Source organism: Zingiber officinale, unplaced genomic scaffold (assembly GCF_018446385.1).
Source record: "Zingiber officinale cultivar Zhangliang unplaced genomic scaffold, Zo_v1.1 ctg125, whole genome shotgun sequence".
Classification (NCBI taxonomy): domain Eukaryota; kingdom Viridiplantae; phylum Streptophyta; class Magnoliopsida; order Zingiberales; family Zingiberaceae; genus Zingiber; species Zingiber officinale.
The window spans coordinates 587,537-606,543 of NW_024589821.1; the positions used below are offsets into that span (position 1 = coordinate 587,537).

The 19,007-nt window shown below is 35.0% G+C and overlaps 1 protein-coding gene and 1 pseudogene across 1 annotated transcript; one reads left to right on the top strand and one right to left on the bottom strand.

The window, feature by feature from the left end:
- Positions 1–958: 958 nt before the first annotated feature.
- On the bottom strand, positions 959–3,896 carry LOC122035858 (CRM-domain containing factor CFM9, mitochondrial-like). The gene is made up of 4 exons (XM_042594999.1): positions 3,760–3,896; positions 3,385–3,658; positions 2,668–3,069; positions 959–2,036 (listed from the first exon to the last, which is right to left on the bottom strand). The coding sequence occupies exons 2-4, from the start codon at positions 3,421–3,423 to the stop codon at positions 1,122–1,124; spliced, it is 1,356 nt and encodes a 451-aa protein (XP_042450933.1). The 5' UTR covers positions 3,424–3,658; positions 3,760–3,896; the 3' UTR covers positions 959–1,121.
- Positions 3,897–13,564: 9,668 nt separating this feature from the next.
- LOC122035888 lies at positions 13,565–17,760 on the top strand (annotated as a pseudogene).
- The last annotated feature ends 1,247 nt before the right edge of the window (positions 17,761–19,007 follow it).

A 19,007-nucleotide genomic window follows, 5' to 3' on the forward strand; every position in this document is an offset into this window, starting at 1 on the left:
AGAATCAAAAGAAGATGAGACAAAGGAACTTCCATCAAAATCATGGTTTACTGCTTCAACAACTAATCTCCACATGCAAACAAACATCTTGAGGAGAGAACAAATATATTTTCTTTGGAAGAAATAGAAAAGGCAACAAATAATTTTGATAAAACTCAAATAGTTAGAAGGGGAGGACATGGAACAATTTACAAAGGAATTCTATCAGATCAAAAAGTGGTTGCGATTAAAAAATCAAAAACTATTAAAAAGAGTGAGATTGACCAATTCATTAATGAGGTTGCTATTCTTTCTCAAATCAATCATAGAAATATAGTTAGTAGTTTGGATGTTGCCTAGAAACTATCTCTAATGGAGCCCTTTCAACTTCATGTTTTACAAGGTGAGTCTAAATTATCATGGGATGATCGTCTCAGAATTACCACAAAATCCGCACGAGCACTTGTCTATCTACACTTCTATATCAATTTTTCATAGGGACGTCAAGTCATCAAATATTCTTTTAGATGATACTTTAAGGGTAAAAGTATCCTCTTGATTAAACTCACATACTGCAATTCAAGGTACCTTTGGATACTTAGATCCGGAGTATTATCAAACGGGTCAGTTGACCGAGAAAAGTGATGTCTATAGCTTTGGAGTTATTCTTCTTGAGATTTAACAGGAAAGAAACCCATTTACTTAACCAATGCTGGGTTACCACAAAACCTAACGATGAATTTTCATCAAACAATAAGAGAGAAGAAGCTCTTTGATCTCGTAGAAGATTGTATTTTGCAAGAAGGAACCGAGCAAGAGCTTTTTGAAATAAGTAGTTTGATAAAAATGTCTTAGTTTGAAAGGTGTGGAAAGGCCTACAATGAAGGAAGTTGAGTATAGATTGCAAGACATAAGAAAGACGAGAATGAAAAAGAATATTCCAGAAAGCAAGGAGGAAACCGAATGCTCACTCACCCTTTGATCTTCCTCTTCTTCAAAATTGGCACACCAAATAAATCAAGAAAATTCCAGAAATTATAGCTTAGAGACTAGATAGAGGACATACCTTTTCTGTTTCAATTTTCAATTGCTACTTCCATTCACCTGCATATAAAATGAGTTGCAGGTTGGCACCTAATTGATTAATCACTATCCCAACTTTCATCACCCTTTTTCTCATCAAGCGCACCTATCTTCTGTCTACTCCCGCTATCGTTGTCTTCTGAATCTTCATTGCTGAGATAATCATAAGGGCCCATTGTTGATTCCACAAAATTGTGTCCGTCCTCATCTTCTGAATCTCCCAAAACATCACCATCTAGGCTGATATCTTCATGGTCTCTCCATCTGGTTTCAACACTAGCTCTATCTCTCAAATATTCCTTTGGGGCAGCCCTGCTTTTTCTCTGTTTTATTTTATTCGTCTCTCTTTCTCGAGTCCCGTCTTTACTATAGGAGTTATGTCTATCAACATCAATTGTAGCATCACTCACTTTGTCATCATAATCCCACTCGTCTTCTGAAGTTGTGGACATGTCATTGTCACTATCCCAATTTTTCCTCTCTGTATTTCCCAATCCAGTAGAAGTATCATTCCAACGCCTTACATGAGCCCTATCCTCATCTTCTGAATTATCACTTCTCCAATTTGGTGCCCTGCTTGACCGACCCATGTCATCTTTTCCCCAATACCTAATTCTTGAAAGTTCCTCTTTCTCTACCGCTTCCTCCTCTTCCCACTCTTTGTCTGCAGCATCTTTAATCTCTCGAATAAAGCGGTCAAGTTCCTCCTGGTCACTGTCCTCAGAAGGTACATCAATAGACTCATCTAGATTATCAACAATTTCTGCTGTGGATGGTTTATCCCCATGGAATATATATGGAGTCCCCTGTTTCTCATCAATAGCCCTAAAAAATGTAGTAGCAATTCTCTGAATGCTAGCCATGGCAATTGGGTCCTCTGGATTGACACCCTTGCGTCTTAGCTCTTGCTCAATTTTTTTGATGTTCAACTTTTGAGATTCAAGAGCCTGCTCAAATCTGGCTTTGAATAGGGCCTACAATATGACAAGACAAAAAAAAGACTCTTGACACCATAGCTACGGTAAAATCAATGGAATGACAGAGATTACACAATAGATCATGTGTAATTTAAGGTAGCATTAGCAGTTTACACATCAATGTTATGAACATTATCCTTCATGACACATAACAAACTACTTTGAAGTAGAATTTATCTGTCAGAAAAAAAAAAAAGTGAAACAGACTAGAGCAAAAAGCAAGGGAACAACTGTGATCATTTAAAAGGATCACTATGCACTAATTTATCCCAATAATAGTGAGAAAAGGCACCCTTTGCAACAAGTGGCGGTTGAAATGGCATGAAAATCTAAAGTGCAAATGCAATGCCTTGACAAGTATGAGAGTTCTTGTATGCTAGTTCAACTCTTCCCATGAACATGAACATGAACATTCTAGGTAAATCTAGAATTTGAAATAGCAAAATTTATGGATATGCACAAAGTAGAACTAAAGAAAACACTTATGGAATTTTTAAACCACGAACTTCTAGTTATAAACATGTAAACAAGTTCACATGAACCCCAAGCATTTGGATTAAAATTCTGTCATGAAATCAGTTGATTTTCACACTTGCAGCATATAGTTAGTGGATGAGACATGATGTACCTTCCTTTTAGTCAGGGTGTTGATTGGTATCAGATTCTTTGGTTGTCTGTAATTTCGTCCACGAAACATAATAATGGTTTTCACATCGTGTATATTAACAACAATGCCGCCACTTAATCTTGCTATCATGGTTGCCATTTCATTGATTTTTTCCCTAGGAAAATTGTCACAACAAACTTGCACAGTCTCATGAAACTTCCAATGGAGATGCATGTTTTGAACTACTCCTCCAAAGACCCCACGAACTCCAACAGGAACATAATTTCTATTTCTGAAACCTATCTTCTTATAAGCCTGAAGCTGCTCAAGAGTAAGAAGCTCAGGATCATGCCGAGGAGGTGGTAACTCTGGCAATTCATATTTTTTGAGCTTTTGAAGAAGCAATCCCACCTTTTTCTTGGCCTACATAATAATTATATTAGTTAAGTCAGTACAAACAAGCAACTATAGTTTGGAAATTTTAAGTAAAAATTTATGATAAATGTCAAATCCCTTTATACAGAAATACTTATTGGTACTAGAACCACTTATCTACCTAGTAATGATGCAAGGCGAAGAGTATGCAATGTTACTAGTTGAGAAAGGAATGATATTGGAAAAGATGATCAAAATTGTCAATCCTCAAATCAATCAAAGAACATTATAGAGAAAAGGCAGGACAAATCAATAACTGTTTATTGAGAGAATGACCCGCAGAATTTTAGAATCCTAGCTTACTCTACGTAAGTTGTATAGTAGCCTTTCCTCTTCTGTCATTAACTTCTTTCTTATTTTTTTTGCACGTCTGATCTCTTTTAAAGTTTTTCCTGTTTCTCTTCACATTCTCTTCTCCACCTTGCTCCGCATGCTTCTTCCTCTTGTTGTCGACATAAATCGATGCCCAGAAGTTGAACCCAACTGGTTGATAGAATTACAATAAACTTCTCTAGGCAGCACTGAGTGCACATTATTCGGCCACGTTTTCAAGCATGTAATCCCATGTGAATAACACCTGTCAGTAACATATACACAAACTCAGATTTCAGAAATGAGAAAGCCCTGTCAATAGACCCGCTAAATAATAAACAATTTTAAGACCAGTTATTTGCCCACCTCTTTCCGAGAAGTGAAGCACTTTTCCAGCAGTGTCTTTGTAAGTTTCTGAGAGCCCGCATGTTGGAGATGAATATCATTCAACTAAATAAAGGATGAATATTTGTTGGCTTTTCCACAAAGCAAATATCATACACCTAGATAACACCATAGTTAAAGTTCCGAGATCAGAAAATTAAGGACAGAAAGACAATCCTAAATGTTGTTCAAGACTAGGTGCAGCAGATGTTCCTCTCAAGTATCAAAAAACACCAAAAGCCAAGAACTATTAGCGACATTCTCATCGAGAAGCTAGGGAAAGGAGAAGAGGAGTAATAGAAAGTATAGTAGAAGAAGCATAAGAAAGAGAAAAAAGTGGCTAAGCATCTTCTCCGATCCACAGGTGCCACCATAGTAGAGTTGTGCATACAAAACTTAGGGTTAAAATGAGAAGTAGCTTTCAGTAAAAAGGATTTTTATTGAAAATTTGTATTCACATTGAACTGAGAATTAAAAGAATTATGACAACCTCCAATCTGGTGATAAAAAATGTTAGATGCCTCCATTCAGTCATAAAAACAATGTTAGAAAGAGATCGTAAATAATAGATGACCAGTTCCAAAAAATCGCTTGATGAGGGCATTGTAGATGTATGAAGATATTCAAGGTAATATGATAGATTATTTAATGTAGCACACAAAATAGTTAACTGAAATACTAAATATTCTAAGGAAAATTTGGTACCTATGTTACAAGAACTTGTGATGTTCATACCGTGTGCAGAATGTTGTCTTTGGTACCTCTCATCTTTTACTCTAAGAGTATACATGAGTGTCTTTGAGTTGATCAAACAAACCCTCTACCCGTGGCAAAGGGTATTTGTTTTGATGATCACTATATTCAGTTGTCTATAGTCGTTACACAATTTTAGTGATCAATCCTTCTTTTTTAACAAATGATAGGGAACTCCCAACGAGAAAATATTGGGGTGTATGAATCCCTTATCTAACATTAAGATCCTATAGTTGCAACTTCAGTTCTTTAAGTTCCCTTGGTGTCATGCGGTCCGGGGTTTTGGAGATTAGATTTGTCCCCGAAGTACCTTAATCACGAACTCCAATTGATGGTCGTGATAGCATGAGATAATTAATAATGTGTCATAATTAATAATATGCCCAATATATTTTTGTCTGAGTCTCCTATACTAATATATAGGCCAAATGAAAAGAGAATCCTCTACCTATAAAAGTCTCCTATACCTATGTACTATATACAATCAAATTTAAAACATCATGATCCCTTGAATATTTTACATAACTAATCTTAGATTCTTCAATCTTAAACAAGAAAAGCATGTTCCTGATTAGGACATCTAAAAAATTAATGGATAAATGAATTCTTTTTTTTGAAAAACCTAATCATAAAGAGCAGTTAAGAGGCATGGTGATGACAAATAAACAAATGTTTTTTTGATGAAATATTAGCAGGAGAAAAGGTGGTTAGATAAAATGAAAAAAAAAAAAAAGGTATACTAAGTTTTCTTGGCACCTAATTTTGTTATAAAATTGTCAAAATTATAAGAGAATTTTTTTCCACTTGAAGCCCTACGTAATCTCCTTACACATATTTACAAGTCAGTAAAATTAGGACTTGACCTCAAAAAATGATTTGAATACATTATAAAAACTCTAAGTCCTGTTAACAATTTTGGCAGCAAATGTTATGACTAACTATTATAGCTAACAAATGAGGTATGGTCTCATTATATTGCATTTCTCTCTGATAAAATGAAAATTAAATTTTAACCTATTAAGCACTTTTAATTTATGGAGGATGTAAAGATTTTCTAAAATTCTAGTGATACTTATAGCCTTGTATAAAGTGTTGAATTGTTAGGCAAACAAGGTTTGATAATGATGATAACATAAACACTTTTCAAAATCATCTAAATGATTATAATAACCAGTAGACGAAGCAGCACCTAGAAATCTAACATTATTGTGCAAGTTGGCAATAGATTACGATACACAAAAATACCGTGATTTGAAACATAACGATAAGAACCTACCTTGCAACCAGCAACAATTCCTTGAAAGACATACTAACAACTCATGTATCTATACACCAACACTGACCAATTAAGTTTGACAGATGTAGAACCACAAGCAACCAAACACTCGTATCAGATATAGAATCTCAGCAATTATAATATTTATTGACTTGAAACACCGGTTATAAAAACCAAGGATGAAACACAACCAAATTTCAGCCCGAGTAGAAATGTATGCGCATATAATACCATGATTCATAGAAACAAGTGGATAAAAGCCTTCCTCAAACAAATCTAGGTCAAAATTACCTCAAAATTCTTGGTCTTCGCGCCTACAAGTCAGATCTTGACTAGTATATGTCAAACAATCCCTGAACAACTTCCAGACCCTAAATCAGGCAATATCACACATCAAACACTACCAAAAATATAAATAAAAAGAAAGTATAATTAATTCAGATTTGATCTCAGACAAACATCTCCTTCGACACATCACTTCCCTCAACACACAAAATTGCAACAACGAAGAGATTGAGGAATCCAAATAATTTGAAGCTACATGAAAGGAAGGAGAGTTAGAAACGAGATGTTGACCGTCGTTTCAGTAAGTTGGCGCGACAAGGTCCCCTGCTCCAAACCCTAGGTCTGCTTCGATGGGCAGACGGCAGGGAAGGAAGAAGATGGACGAACTCGCAAGAGGCGACCACTGCTGTGGATTACTCCAAATCAGAAGAGGAGGAAGAAGATGTTTTGGATCAGTTGCTGCAAAAGGAGAAATCGCTCGCAGATGTTTTGGATCAGTCGAATGAGGACATGGTTCGTCGGAACGGGCGTGGAACGGTCGAAACCGGCGTTCCGGCACGGGAACGTCTCACGCCGTTCCAAAGTTCCGATAAATAACGTGGCTTGCTCTGAAATGCCGTTCTCGGATGTTATAACAGTAAAAGAACGGATCGGAACGGCGGAACGGAACGGGAATCGAAAAACGACGTTGGAGGCGCTCCGACGTGGCCTGAGCGGGAAGCTTGAGCGCTGTCGAAGAAGGCGGCGGCGGTGGCAATTTAGTGTTGCTACGTGTGAGAAGTGAGACAAGAGAGAGGAGACGGATAATTTAATAAATAAAATTTATTTTCTAAAAATAAAATCATTTTAATATATAATATAATAAAAAATCATTTTAAATTTTTAAAAAATCTAAACAAAATCTATATAATCATATAAACTCATTTTCTTATTTACTATTATATATATTATTATTATTTTTCTAAGTAAATTTAATTAGATTAAATTTTAATTAATTTTAATTATTATCATTATATATATATATAATATTTATTATTTAGTATTATTATTATTATTTAGTATTTTTTTACACAACTTTAAATAATTAGTATATCATTAAATATTTAATACGATAAATTACTAATAAATTAACCATAAATTAAAAAAATTTATTAAGTGATATATATATCCGAACCATGACCGTTCCGTGAAACGCATGGTTCGTCGGAACGAACATGGAATAGCTAGAACGAATGTTCCGGTACAGGAACGTCTTATGCTGTGCCAAAATTTAGATGAATAACATTCCGACTTCTCAGCATCTATAGTCTTGACAGCGTTGCTGCTATTTGAAATGGAGGATGAAGGACGGCGCCAGAGGCGCTTTTCGGCGTGGCCGGATCGAGCAGCTCATAGGCGCGGGCACGACGGTGAAGGGAAAGTCGTCTCTTATTATTGCTATAGAGTTCGGCGCTGACGCTATATATTGTCAATTTCATCTTAAAATTATTTTAAAAATTAAAATTTAAAGTTTTTTTAAACTTAAAATTATTTTAAAAATTAAAAGTTAAAGTTTTTTTAAACTTAAAATATATTTTAAAAATTTAAACTTTAATTTTTCTCCTTAAAAATTATTTTAAAATTAAAACTTAAAATTTTCTCCTTAAAAATTATTTTAAAAATTAAAATTTAAAATTTTCTCCTTAAAAATTATTTTAAAATTAAAACTTAAATTTTTTTCCTTAAAAATTATTTTAAAAATTAAAACTTATAATTTTATTTTAAAAATTAAAACTTAAATTTTTTATTTAAAAAATTAAAACTTAACTTAAAAATTATTTTAAAAATTAAAACTTAGGGTTTAGGGTTTAGGGTTTTAAGGTTTAGGGTTTAGGGTTTAGGGTCGAGAGCTTCAGGCAAAAACCCTAGAGGTGGTAACCCTAGGTGAAAGTCCTGGTGTCGCAAACCAGGTGAAAGACTGGATTAACCGGGAAGCGGAAGTCCAGCAGAAAGTCAGGAAGCTTCGAACGCTGAGCAAAAGTCCCGTCGATCTGGAGGATCGCACTGGCAACAGGTAAATCTCCTGAGTGAAGTAGGTGAGGACGCGTTCCCCGTAGAGGGAACAGTAGGCGTCGGGTCGACCTAGGGTTTCCGGTAGGAAATCCGAAGTCAGACTCGGACAGTCCGGAGACTGTCAAAATATTATTCATCATATTTCTGTGCTAACTTTGTTTTGCATGGTTTGTGTTTGGGACTAACACATTTTGCAGGAACAAAGAAGCACATTTGACCTCGGATGAACATTGTTCGAGGCGCCTCCATGGGGCTTCGAGGCGCCTCGGGTGCAAGCCGAAGCCAGCTGTCCAGAGGAGCTGGAGGCGCCTCGGAGGAAGCTGGAGGCGCCTTGGACTAGGGCTTGCCGCTGTAAGTATTCCTCGACTTAATAATTTAGTTAATTACTTGTTACGCAAATTAGTAAAATCAAACCTTAAGGTCAAGTCACTTCTAAAGGAAGTAGTAGTCCTTAAAGAAGTGACTAGTACTCCAAAATCTTGCCTGACCCAGGTTAGACTAGAAGTTCAACTCAAGTTCAAAAACTTGAGGAAGAAAATTCTAGTCTAAAGACTCAAGTCAAGGATTTGGAGAAAACTTTAGAATAGTTCTTCTTGGGTTCCAAGAACCTTAACCTAATTCTTGACACACAGAGAGCCGTTTACAACAAAATTGGGCTAGGTTACAAAACCAAAAAGAAATATAGATCTTACCTTTCCTTAGTAAATAGACAAAATAGTAAATCAGTTCAAGCATGTGTACCCAAATCCAACCTGATTAATCAAGTTAGACTTGGTCAATATTGGGTCCCTAAGGATCAAATACATTATCTCGGCAAACCGTATCGAGGGTATGATCCAGGGGGAGCTGGAAGAAAAACAATAAAAATAAAATTTAATTAAAATTCAAAATTCAAATTAAAAATTAAAATTAAAATTAAATCAAAAATCAAATCAAAATCCAAAATTTAAATTAAAATTTAAAATCAGAATTAAAATTAAAACTAAATTAATTAAAATTAAAATTTGTAATTAAAACTAAATTAATTAAAATTTTAAATTTGTAATTAAAACTAAATTAATTAAAATTAAAATTCATAATTAAAATTAAATTAATCAAATTAAAATCCAAAATTTAAATTAAATAATTTGAAATTCAAATTTAAAATCAAAATTAAAATTAAAACTAAATTAATAAAAATTAAAATTCGTAATTAAAATTAAATTAATTGAAACAAAAATTAAAATCAAAATAAAAAAATTTGAAATTCAAATTGAAATTAAATTTTTACAAAATCTTAAAAATCCAAGGGAATGCTCCAGAATATCTGGCACCTCCAAAATTAATCTACCCGATAAAGGTAACCAAGAGTAGACTATCCGGTATGGTAATTAAGGTTAGAATAAAAATGGGTTAGGGTTAACTTGATTAACGGTACTGGTGAAGTATTGGATGATAGTACGTTGGGGAAGCTTAGTCATCGCATGTCTAGGAAGATATGGCTTCGACCTGGTGCATTTGGCTAAGTGGAACTGACCGAAGCTACCCTTTATGGATCCTAACCAGTAGACCAAGGTTTTGTACTAAGTTTAATGGGTAGGACCATTTGGAAAACCTCGAAGACATGGTTACTTTAATGATGTCCTTGTGACTCACCATAGTCCAGAAGTTTATCCAAAAAATGTCTACTTGTTGAACCCAAAGTCAAACCTGAATCTAACAAAAAGTTAAACCAAAACCCTAAATTTGAACCTAATTCATCTAACAAAAATTATAGGATTCCCTGATTGAAAACTTAGATTGGGTGAGATGACTAAGGAACAGAAAATTAAAATCAATTTGAAATTCAGAATATAAATTTGAAATTCAAATTCAAATTCAAAATTCAAATCAAATTTGAAATTCAAGATATAAAATTTGAAATTCAAATTAAAATTAAATTTGAAATTAATTTTTGAAATTAAACTAAAATTCGTAATTAAATAAAAATAATAATTTTTAACTTAAAATATTTTTCAAAATTTAATCAACTTAAAATATTTTTCAAAATTTAATCAACTTAAAATATTTTTCAAAAATTAATTAACATAAATATTTTTCAAAAATTTAATTAACTTAAAATATTTTTCAAAAATTTAATCAACTAAAAATATTTTTCAAAAATTTAATCAACTAAAAATATTTTTCAAAAATTTTATTAACTTAAAATATTTTTCAAAATTTAATTAACTTAAAATATTTTTCAAAATTCAATTAACTAAAAATATTTTTCAAAAATTTAATCAACTAAAAATATTTTTCAAAAATTTAATTAACTTAAATTATTTTTCAAAATTTAATTAACTTAAAATATTTTTCAAAATTCAATTAACTTAAAATATTTTTCAAAATTTAATCAACTTAAAAAATATTTTTCAAAAATTAATCAACTTAAAGATTTCACCTAAGTTTCAAAATTGGCTAAACTTTTCTTAAGTAAATCTTTTAAGCTTTATTGAAGAATTATCTCTTTATACATTTAGCTAAGAGTTTTACAATGAAAATTAATTATAAAAAGCCATGCGTTTGAATAGCTCTTCAAAATTAGCCAAACATTCGTTTTTAAAAGCTAACTGTCCTCTTTAAAAGTTTTTCCTAAACATAATTCAATTTTCGTACTTAAGAAAATTCCTTTTTAAAAGACTTTTAAGTTTAATCAAATATCTTTAAATAAAGTCTTTAAAAGCTTAAGTCTTCAAAATTTTGGCTAAACATAGTTATTTGGCACTTAAACTATTTTCACTTAGCAAAATTTCTCTTACAAAGGTTTCCCTACAAGTATTTTTTAGGCTTCAACATGTTTCACTAAGTTTTTCCTACAAAGTTTTTTTTGATTTATGGCAAAGGGGGAGAGTAGGACAAAAATTCAAATTAAGGATTCTCTTATTAAGGGGGAACCTTAAGGGGGAGCCTTAACTTTGAAAATTTTAAAGTTACCTTAACCTTTATAAAGCTTAAAATTTCCTTAGCTTGTCACTTAAGTATGCTTACGTTTGTGCTTAAACTTCTTATTTAAAAGCATGCTTATGTTTATTTATGCATTTTATTTTACTTAACTTTGAATCTGAGTTGTCATAATCAAAAAGGGGGAGATTATTGGTGCGGGAAGCATCAGACGATCGAACCCAAGTTTTGATAATGGTAAAGAGTTCAAAGTTAAGTCATCTTGTGATCTAATAAGTTCATGGAGCTTGCAGGAAAGTCCTAAGTGCTCTTAGGTAAAAGCCCTAGCTGCAGTTAGACAAGGTGAAAACCCTAGGGGGTGGTAACCCTAGGTCATAGGGGGTGGTAACCCTATGCGGAAAGTCTTGGTGGGTCGAGAGCTTCAGGCAAAAGTCCTAGGGGGTGGTAACCCTAGGTGAAAAGTCGTGGTGTCACGAACCAGGTGAAAGACTGGACAGGCCAAGAAGCGGGAGTTCAACAGAAAGTCCGAAAGCATCGAGCGCCGAGCAAAAGTCCAGTCGATCTGGAGGATCGTACTAGCAATAGGTAAATCTCCTGAGTGGAGTAGGTGAGGGCGCGTTCCCCATAGAGGGAACAGTAGGCGTCGAGTCGACCTAAGGTTTCCGGTCGAAAATCCGAAGTCAGACCCGGACAGTCCGATGAATGTCGACTATTATTTGTTATATCATTTCTTGTGCTAACTTTGTTTTGCAGGGTATGTGTTTGGGACTAACACACTTTACAGGAACAAAGAAACAACTTTGGCCTCGGATGAACAGTGTCCGAGACGCCTCCAAGCACCTATGGAGGCGCCTCGGGTACAAGCCGAAGCCAGCTGTCCAGAGGAGCTGGAGGCGCCTCGGAGGAAGCTAGAGGCGCCTTGGACCAGGCGTTGGAGGCGCCTTGGAGCAGCTTGGAGGCGCCTTTAGAGGGATAAGGCGCGACCAGGCTTGCACTGATCCACCCGTGCGACTCAGCGGCCTGGAGGCACCTCGGACAGGCTTGGAGGCGCCTCCAGCACTGTATAAAAGAGGGATTCGAGCAACAGCAAAAAAAAAACATAACTCCTGAGCAATCCTAACGCTACAAGCTGCTAACGAGACGATCCCGAAGTGCTGCAACATAACCCCGACGACCCGGAGCTCCAGCTTTCGTTTCTTTGTTGTCGGTATTGCTTAATTCTGTTGTACTTAATTCATATCTATACTATTACGATTTGATAGTGAATTGCTCAAAGTAATCGCTCAACGAGCGAGAGCCTTGGAGTAGGAGTCCCCCAAGGCTCCAAACCAAGTAAAAACACTTGGGTCTTTTCTGTGCTTGATTTTTCCTTTATTTCCGCTGCATTACTCTCGAACGATTTCTGAATACGAAACAAACGAAATAACCACAAGCGCTATTCACCCCCCCCCCCCCCTAGCGCTTTCGATCAAACAAAGTTGAATAATTTAAATAAATTAAATAAACTATATAATTTAAGTTAATTGAAAAAATTAGATAAATCAAATAAATAATTTCATTAATGATATCATTTTATCACTATAACTAAATAAAAATTTAAAACATATTTAAAATCTTAGAAGGTAATCGAATTATTCTATATTTTCTTAGTTTAGCAATAGTTTAATTTTATATACATAATGTTTATTAAAAAAACATAATGTGATGATTAATTTTTATATTCATTACCTTAAACAAAATAAACATATCATAATCTATCCGTTTAATTTATATAACTATCAAATATGCCCTAAAAATATTTTTCAAAAGTCTTAAAATAAATGACTTTTTTTTAAATCACAATTTTTTTTGTGCGGTTAGTTGCAAAGAACCCGTTACACAAATTTATTTACCGTCCCATTAAACAAGGAAAATATTCATTAGGATTTACTTATAGTCATTTAGAACAATTCCACCCTCATGATAGATCCTCATAAGGATGGCGTGGTACTTAATCTCCTCCGTCCCTTTAAATTTTAACGGTCAAGATCCATTTCTGCAATATGACAATGAGACCGATCACGAAACCCTCATTCCACCGATCCAAAACATCATGCGAGCGCAGTCATCCTTTTTGCCGACTGATCCAAAACATCTTCTTCCTCCTCTTCTGATTTGGAGTAATCCACAGCAGTGGTCGCCTCTCGCGAGTTCGTCCATTTTCTTCCTTCCCTGTCGTCTATCCATCGAAGCAGACCTAGGGTTTGGAGCAGGGGAACTTGTCGAGCCAACTCATTGAAACGACGATCAACATCTTGTTTCTAACTCTCCTTTCTCTTTTGTAGCTTCAAATTATTTGGATTCCTCAATCTCTTCGATGTTGCAATTTTGTGTGTTGAGTGAGGTGATATGTCGAAGGCGATGTTTGTCCAAGTTCAGATCTGATCTGAATTAATTATACTTTCTTTTTATTTATATCTTTGGTAGTGTTTGATGTGTGATTTTGCTTCATTTAGGGTCTGGAAGTTGTGCGGGGATTGTTTGACATATCTAGTTGAGATCCCACTTGTAGGCGTGAAGACCAAGACTTTTGAGGTAATTTTGGCTTAGATTTGTATTTGAGGAAGGCTTTTATCCACTTGTTTCTATGAATCATGGTATTATATGCCCATATGCCCATACATCTCTGTTCGGGCTGAAATTTGGTTGTGTTTCATCCTTGGTTTTTATAACCGGTGTTTCAAGTCAATAAATATTATAATTGTGAAAATTCTATATTTGATATGAGTGTTTGGTTGCTTGTGGGTTCTACATCTGTCAAACTTAAATGGTTAGTGTTGGTGTATAGATACAACTGTTAGTTTGTCTTTCAAGGAGTTGTTGCTAGTTGCAAGGTAGGTTCTTATCGTTATGTCTTTCAAATCTTTGTATTTTTGTGTGTCATAATCTATTCCCAACTTGCACAATAATGCTAGATTTCTTGGTGCTACTTCCTCTTATGGTTGTTATATTCATTTAGATGATTTTGAAAAGTGTTTATGTTATCATCATCATCAAACCGTGTTTGCCCAAAATTCAACACTTTATACAAGGTTATATATATCACTAGACTTTTAGAAAATCTTTACATCCTTCATAAATTAAAAGTGCTTAATAGGTTAAAATTTGATTCATTGTATTAGAGAGAAGTGCAATATAATGAGCCCATTCCTCTTTTGTTAGTTCTAATAGTTAGTCATAATATTTTCTACCAAAATTGTTAAGAGGACTTAGAGTTTTTATAATATATTCAAATCAATTTGAGGCTAAGTCCTAATCTTGCTCACTTGTAAATATGTGTAAGGAGATTACCTAGGTCTTCAAGTGGAAAATAATTCTCTCATAATTTTCAAGTGGGAACCAACTTGGTTGAAGAGCTGATGGGGCTGCAGGATCGGATCGGTTAGAGACGGCGGCCTCAAACTCGAACTACTAGAAAGCACTTGTCTCTTCTTCCCGTGGCCAGGAAACCTCAAAGAGTAAGACACGATGCTGCAGGGAAAGGAAAGAGGGGGGGAGGGAAGACATGCGCGCAACTGAAAGGAAAGGAAGATGAAAATACAAAGGCGACGATGGAAACCTAGCTCTCGGCTGAAAGGAAAAGTAGAAGAGATGTGAGTCGGGGGCGGTGAAGACTTGTTTTCGAAAAAAAAACGCTAAGTTAGGAGTTAGGATTTTATCAAAGGATTAGTTTAAAAATAATAAACCGATTAATTTATTAATAAATAGAAAAAATATTATAATCAGTTTAAACTTATTACTTCCGCACATAAGTATATGAATTTTATATTGTGAGTTATTACTTCATCAAATATAAATTATGAAGTAAAATATTAGTAAAAACTAGTAGTGAGATCCACGGTTTTTAATCAACGAAGTATAAAATGAAATTTATTTCATCAAATTTATTATCGAAGTTAATTATCATATATTATTTCATCAAGTATATATGATAATTAGCTTAGATAATAAATTTGATGAAGTAAATTTCATTTTAGGCTTCATTGATTAAAAACCGTGGGTCTCACTACTAATTTTTACTAATATTTTATTTCATAATTTATATTTGATGAAGTAATAACTCAAAATAAAATTCATATACTTCTGTGCGGAAGTAATAAGTTTGAACTGATTATAATATTTTTCTATCATCTCTTCTACTTTTCCTTTCAGCCGAGAGCTAGGTTTCCATTGTCGCCTTTGTATTTTCGTCTTCCTTTCCTTTCGGTCGCGCTCATGTCTTCCCTCTCCCACCCCCCCCACCCCCCTTCTTTCCTTTCCCTGCAGCGTCGTCTCTTCCTCTTTGAGGTTTCCTGCCCACAGGAAGAAGAGGCAGGTGCTTTCTAGGAGTTCGAGTTTGAGGCCGCCGTCTCTAACCAATTCAATCATGCAACCCCATCAGCTCTTCAACAAGGTTGGTTTCCTGCCCTATGGTTTCTGGCATCTCCTACCCTAGGGCATCTCCTTCCCTATAGTTTATGGCATATCCTCCCTATGTTTTCTTCTAGATTTCCGTAAATCTATCACTCAATTGACATTTTGGATGTTAAATCAATTACTGATATTTCTTGCCTCGCCTAAACCATTTTAACTAGTTTTACAACCGGATTATGATCAAGACTGGACTTTTGTTTCCATTGACTGGACTATCTTCCTAAATCATTGAAGTTGTAAATTTGGTACAAGACTGGACTATTGTTGAACCCTTTTGGTGTTTAAAACTTCATCTGCAACATCAACTCTTAAGTCTACTGATATGAAAATGAATCTCGTGTCTCAGATTGCAATGCATAGTGATTTAATAGACTGCATGTCTTAATGCACTATCGACTTCCCAAAACCACCACATCAATCTAAAACACACATAAATACATACATTATTAAGAAAATAAATCTCAACAAATTAGTCTTCTTCCAATGGCTTGATTGTCCTAGTAGAAAGCCCTTCATTTTGTTTGTGCTGACTCAATCAGAATGTTGATCAGTTTCATCTGTATATTTTTCATCCAGTGGTGTGTTTTCCAATTGATTATCAATTGTCAGCTTTTTGTTGCTTCAGCAAGATTCCATAATTATCTTCCGTAATATGGCCATCCATGGCTTCAGATTTTTTAATTTTGTTTATGAAGATCGCTTCAAGTCCTATAGACTAAGATAATTTTGTTTAATTGTCTTCTTTAACATGCCAATATTCCCAAATCATGCAGAGTGAGAGAAGAGTGCAGGATTATCTTTGTTGAAGAACAATAATGACACAAGGAGTTAAATTTGAATACATGCGCATATACTCCATGATATAAACTAATGGAACTGTTGAAGAAGATGAGATTTCCAAAGCGGTACAGTATCATTTTATTAACCTTTATCTACACAAGTGTGTGCTATCTAGAGCGAATAGGATTTTCAATTGCGTACACAGCGGCTGCAGATAGCATTGGTGTGAATCAATCAAGCAAGGGTCTAATACTTTCGGTATTCTACTATGGATATGTTGTGTCACAAGTGCCTGGGGGTTTGGCTGCACAATATGTTGGAGGACGACGAGTTCTGCTGTTTTCGTTTTTGCTGTGGTCGCTAACATGTGCATTTGCTCCACTAGATGCCGGCAAAGTGAATATGATGGTTGTTGCCCGCTTCCTTGTAGGTGTGGCACAAGGCTTTATATTCCCATCCATTCACACAATTCTAGCACAATGGGTCCCTCCCCATGAGCGCTCGTGTTCTGTTTCTCTTACGACATTCGGGATGTACCTAGGAGCAGCTGGTGGTATGCTTGTGTTGCCAAGTCTGGTAAAATACAAGGGACCTCAGTCAGTTTTCATGGTTGAATCAGCTCTGGGTATCATGTGGTCATTTCTCTGGTTTAGGTTTTTCTAGTGATCCAGTTCGTTCCGAACATCCCAAAGTTGCTGCTGCAGGTTTCGGAGATCACAACTTGCCTGTTTCAAGAGAAAAGAAAATCCCAAGTGCTGGAAACCTGAGGCGCTTCAGTAAAATTCCTTGGAAGAAGATAATTTTCAACTTACCGATTTGGGCAATCGTGGTAAACAACTTCACCTTTCACTACGCATTGTACGTACTAATGAACTGGTTGCCAACGTACTTTGAATTCGGCCTTCAGCTCAGTCTTCAGGACATGGGATCTTCTAAGATGATTCCTTACTTCAACATGTTCATCTTCTCAAACACAGGAGGGATTTTAGCTAATCACTTAATCACAAGAAGGTTCTTATCAGTGACCAAGACTCGGAAGCTTCTCAACACCATCGGCTTTGTCATTGCAGCTCTTGCTCTAATGGCCATTCCACTATTCAGGAATCCCTCCTGGACTGTCATATGCTCTTCGATTTCTCTTGGATTCTTAACACTTGGAAGAGCCGGGTTCGCTGTAAATCACATGGACGTGGCTCCGCGATATGTAGGAATTGTTATGGGAGTTTCGAATACCGCCGGGACCTTAGCTGGTATCGTTGGCGTCGGGCTCACCGGAAGGATCTTGGAGGCCGCAAAGTCAGCTGATATGGATCTTACAAGCATACAATGTTGGAAAAATGTCTTCTTGATCCCAGCCTATCTCTGCATATTTAGTTCTTTCTTTTTTTACTATTCACAATAGGTGAAAAGATTTTTGAGTAACTAACCCTCCCTCGGCATGTTTGTTGGTCCATGGACACTCACACTCTTATTATTATTTGATATGGTAGCAAAAATAAAGTGTACAAGTATATTGTTAGCCAAAGCAGTACAAGAGGGTAAATCGTAAATGCATGTGATACCAAATTTGTATTACTGATTGGAAAAAATTTAAGTTTTGAGATACCAAATTTAATTTGTATTATCCTCGGAAAAATTTAAAGTTTTTCTTTTATTATGGTTATTGTTAGTGACAAAAAGGGGAGTTTTACTGATCTTATGGTCACACATTTAAGTTGTGGAAATAGTCTTTATTATGTAGACTAGTAGATTTAATGTGGTTCTATTCTTCTTTGGGACCATGAGCTTCGAGCTCTATGCTGTTGTATTATCAGTTTGGGTATTCTATCTATACTCATTGCCAATTAGACTTTTGTCTAAAGTTGCTGTCATGTTTGATATAATCGCGTGAAGTTTCATTAATAGATTTCAAATGGAATTTGAGATAGTTGGAAGTATTCAAACTTGGTTATGGTCAGGCACCAAAATCCAGGACATAAAGCATGCTGTGAACTAACATGTCTAAGTGCTACCTGTGTGTCTTGTTGCTAAGAGTGAATTCTTTGAGTACCTATTCATTTAATGCCCTTACATTAATGCTCCTAGCAGATCATATCTATTAAGTATATAAATATAAAGAGTGGTCACTTTTCTAGCAGATCAAGCTTTTGAATCCTAAGTAGTTAGCCAATCAATTTTAGTGTGGTATTCTAATAGGAGGTACTTCGTGAATCTTCAAATATGTTTGTGACAATAATATTATCTCATTGAATTCATTGGGTTTGGGTTATTGTATCTGACCCCAAAGAGTTGGGACAAATATAGGTTGTTGATGTTGACAACAATGATGATAACATCTTATTTTGATATGGCAAAAAATTATTGTTGGTTAATTGTATGATCTTACATTTATGCTCCTATCTTGTGAACCTCTCATTGTATTTGAGATCTCGTTCTTGACAAGCTTGGGAGTAAGCAATATATCAATGCTTGGAACTATAAATATTGTTCAAGCTGAATACAGTGAGTTAACTATGTTAGTCTGACTTGGTTTTTTCTTGGTTCCATGTCGAGCTTGTATTTATTGCTATCCTTGTTACTCATTCAGCATGTATCATCATTTCTTGTGAATCATATGGTGAATTGTGCCCTTCCATTGCAGGATGATAGTCTGATGCTTAGTATACATTGTGTAGTCCTCCAAAGTTTCATTGTAAAGCATATAGTTTAA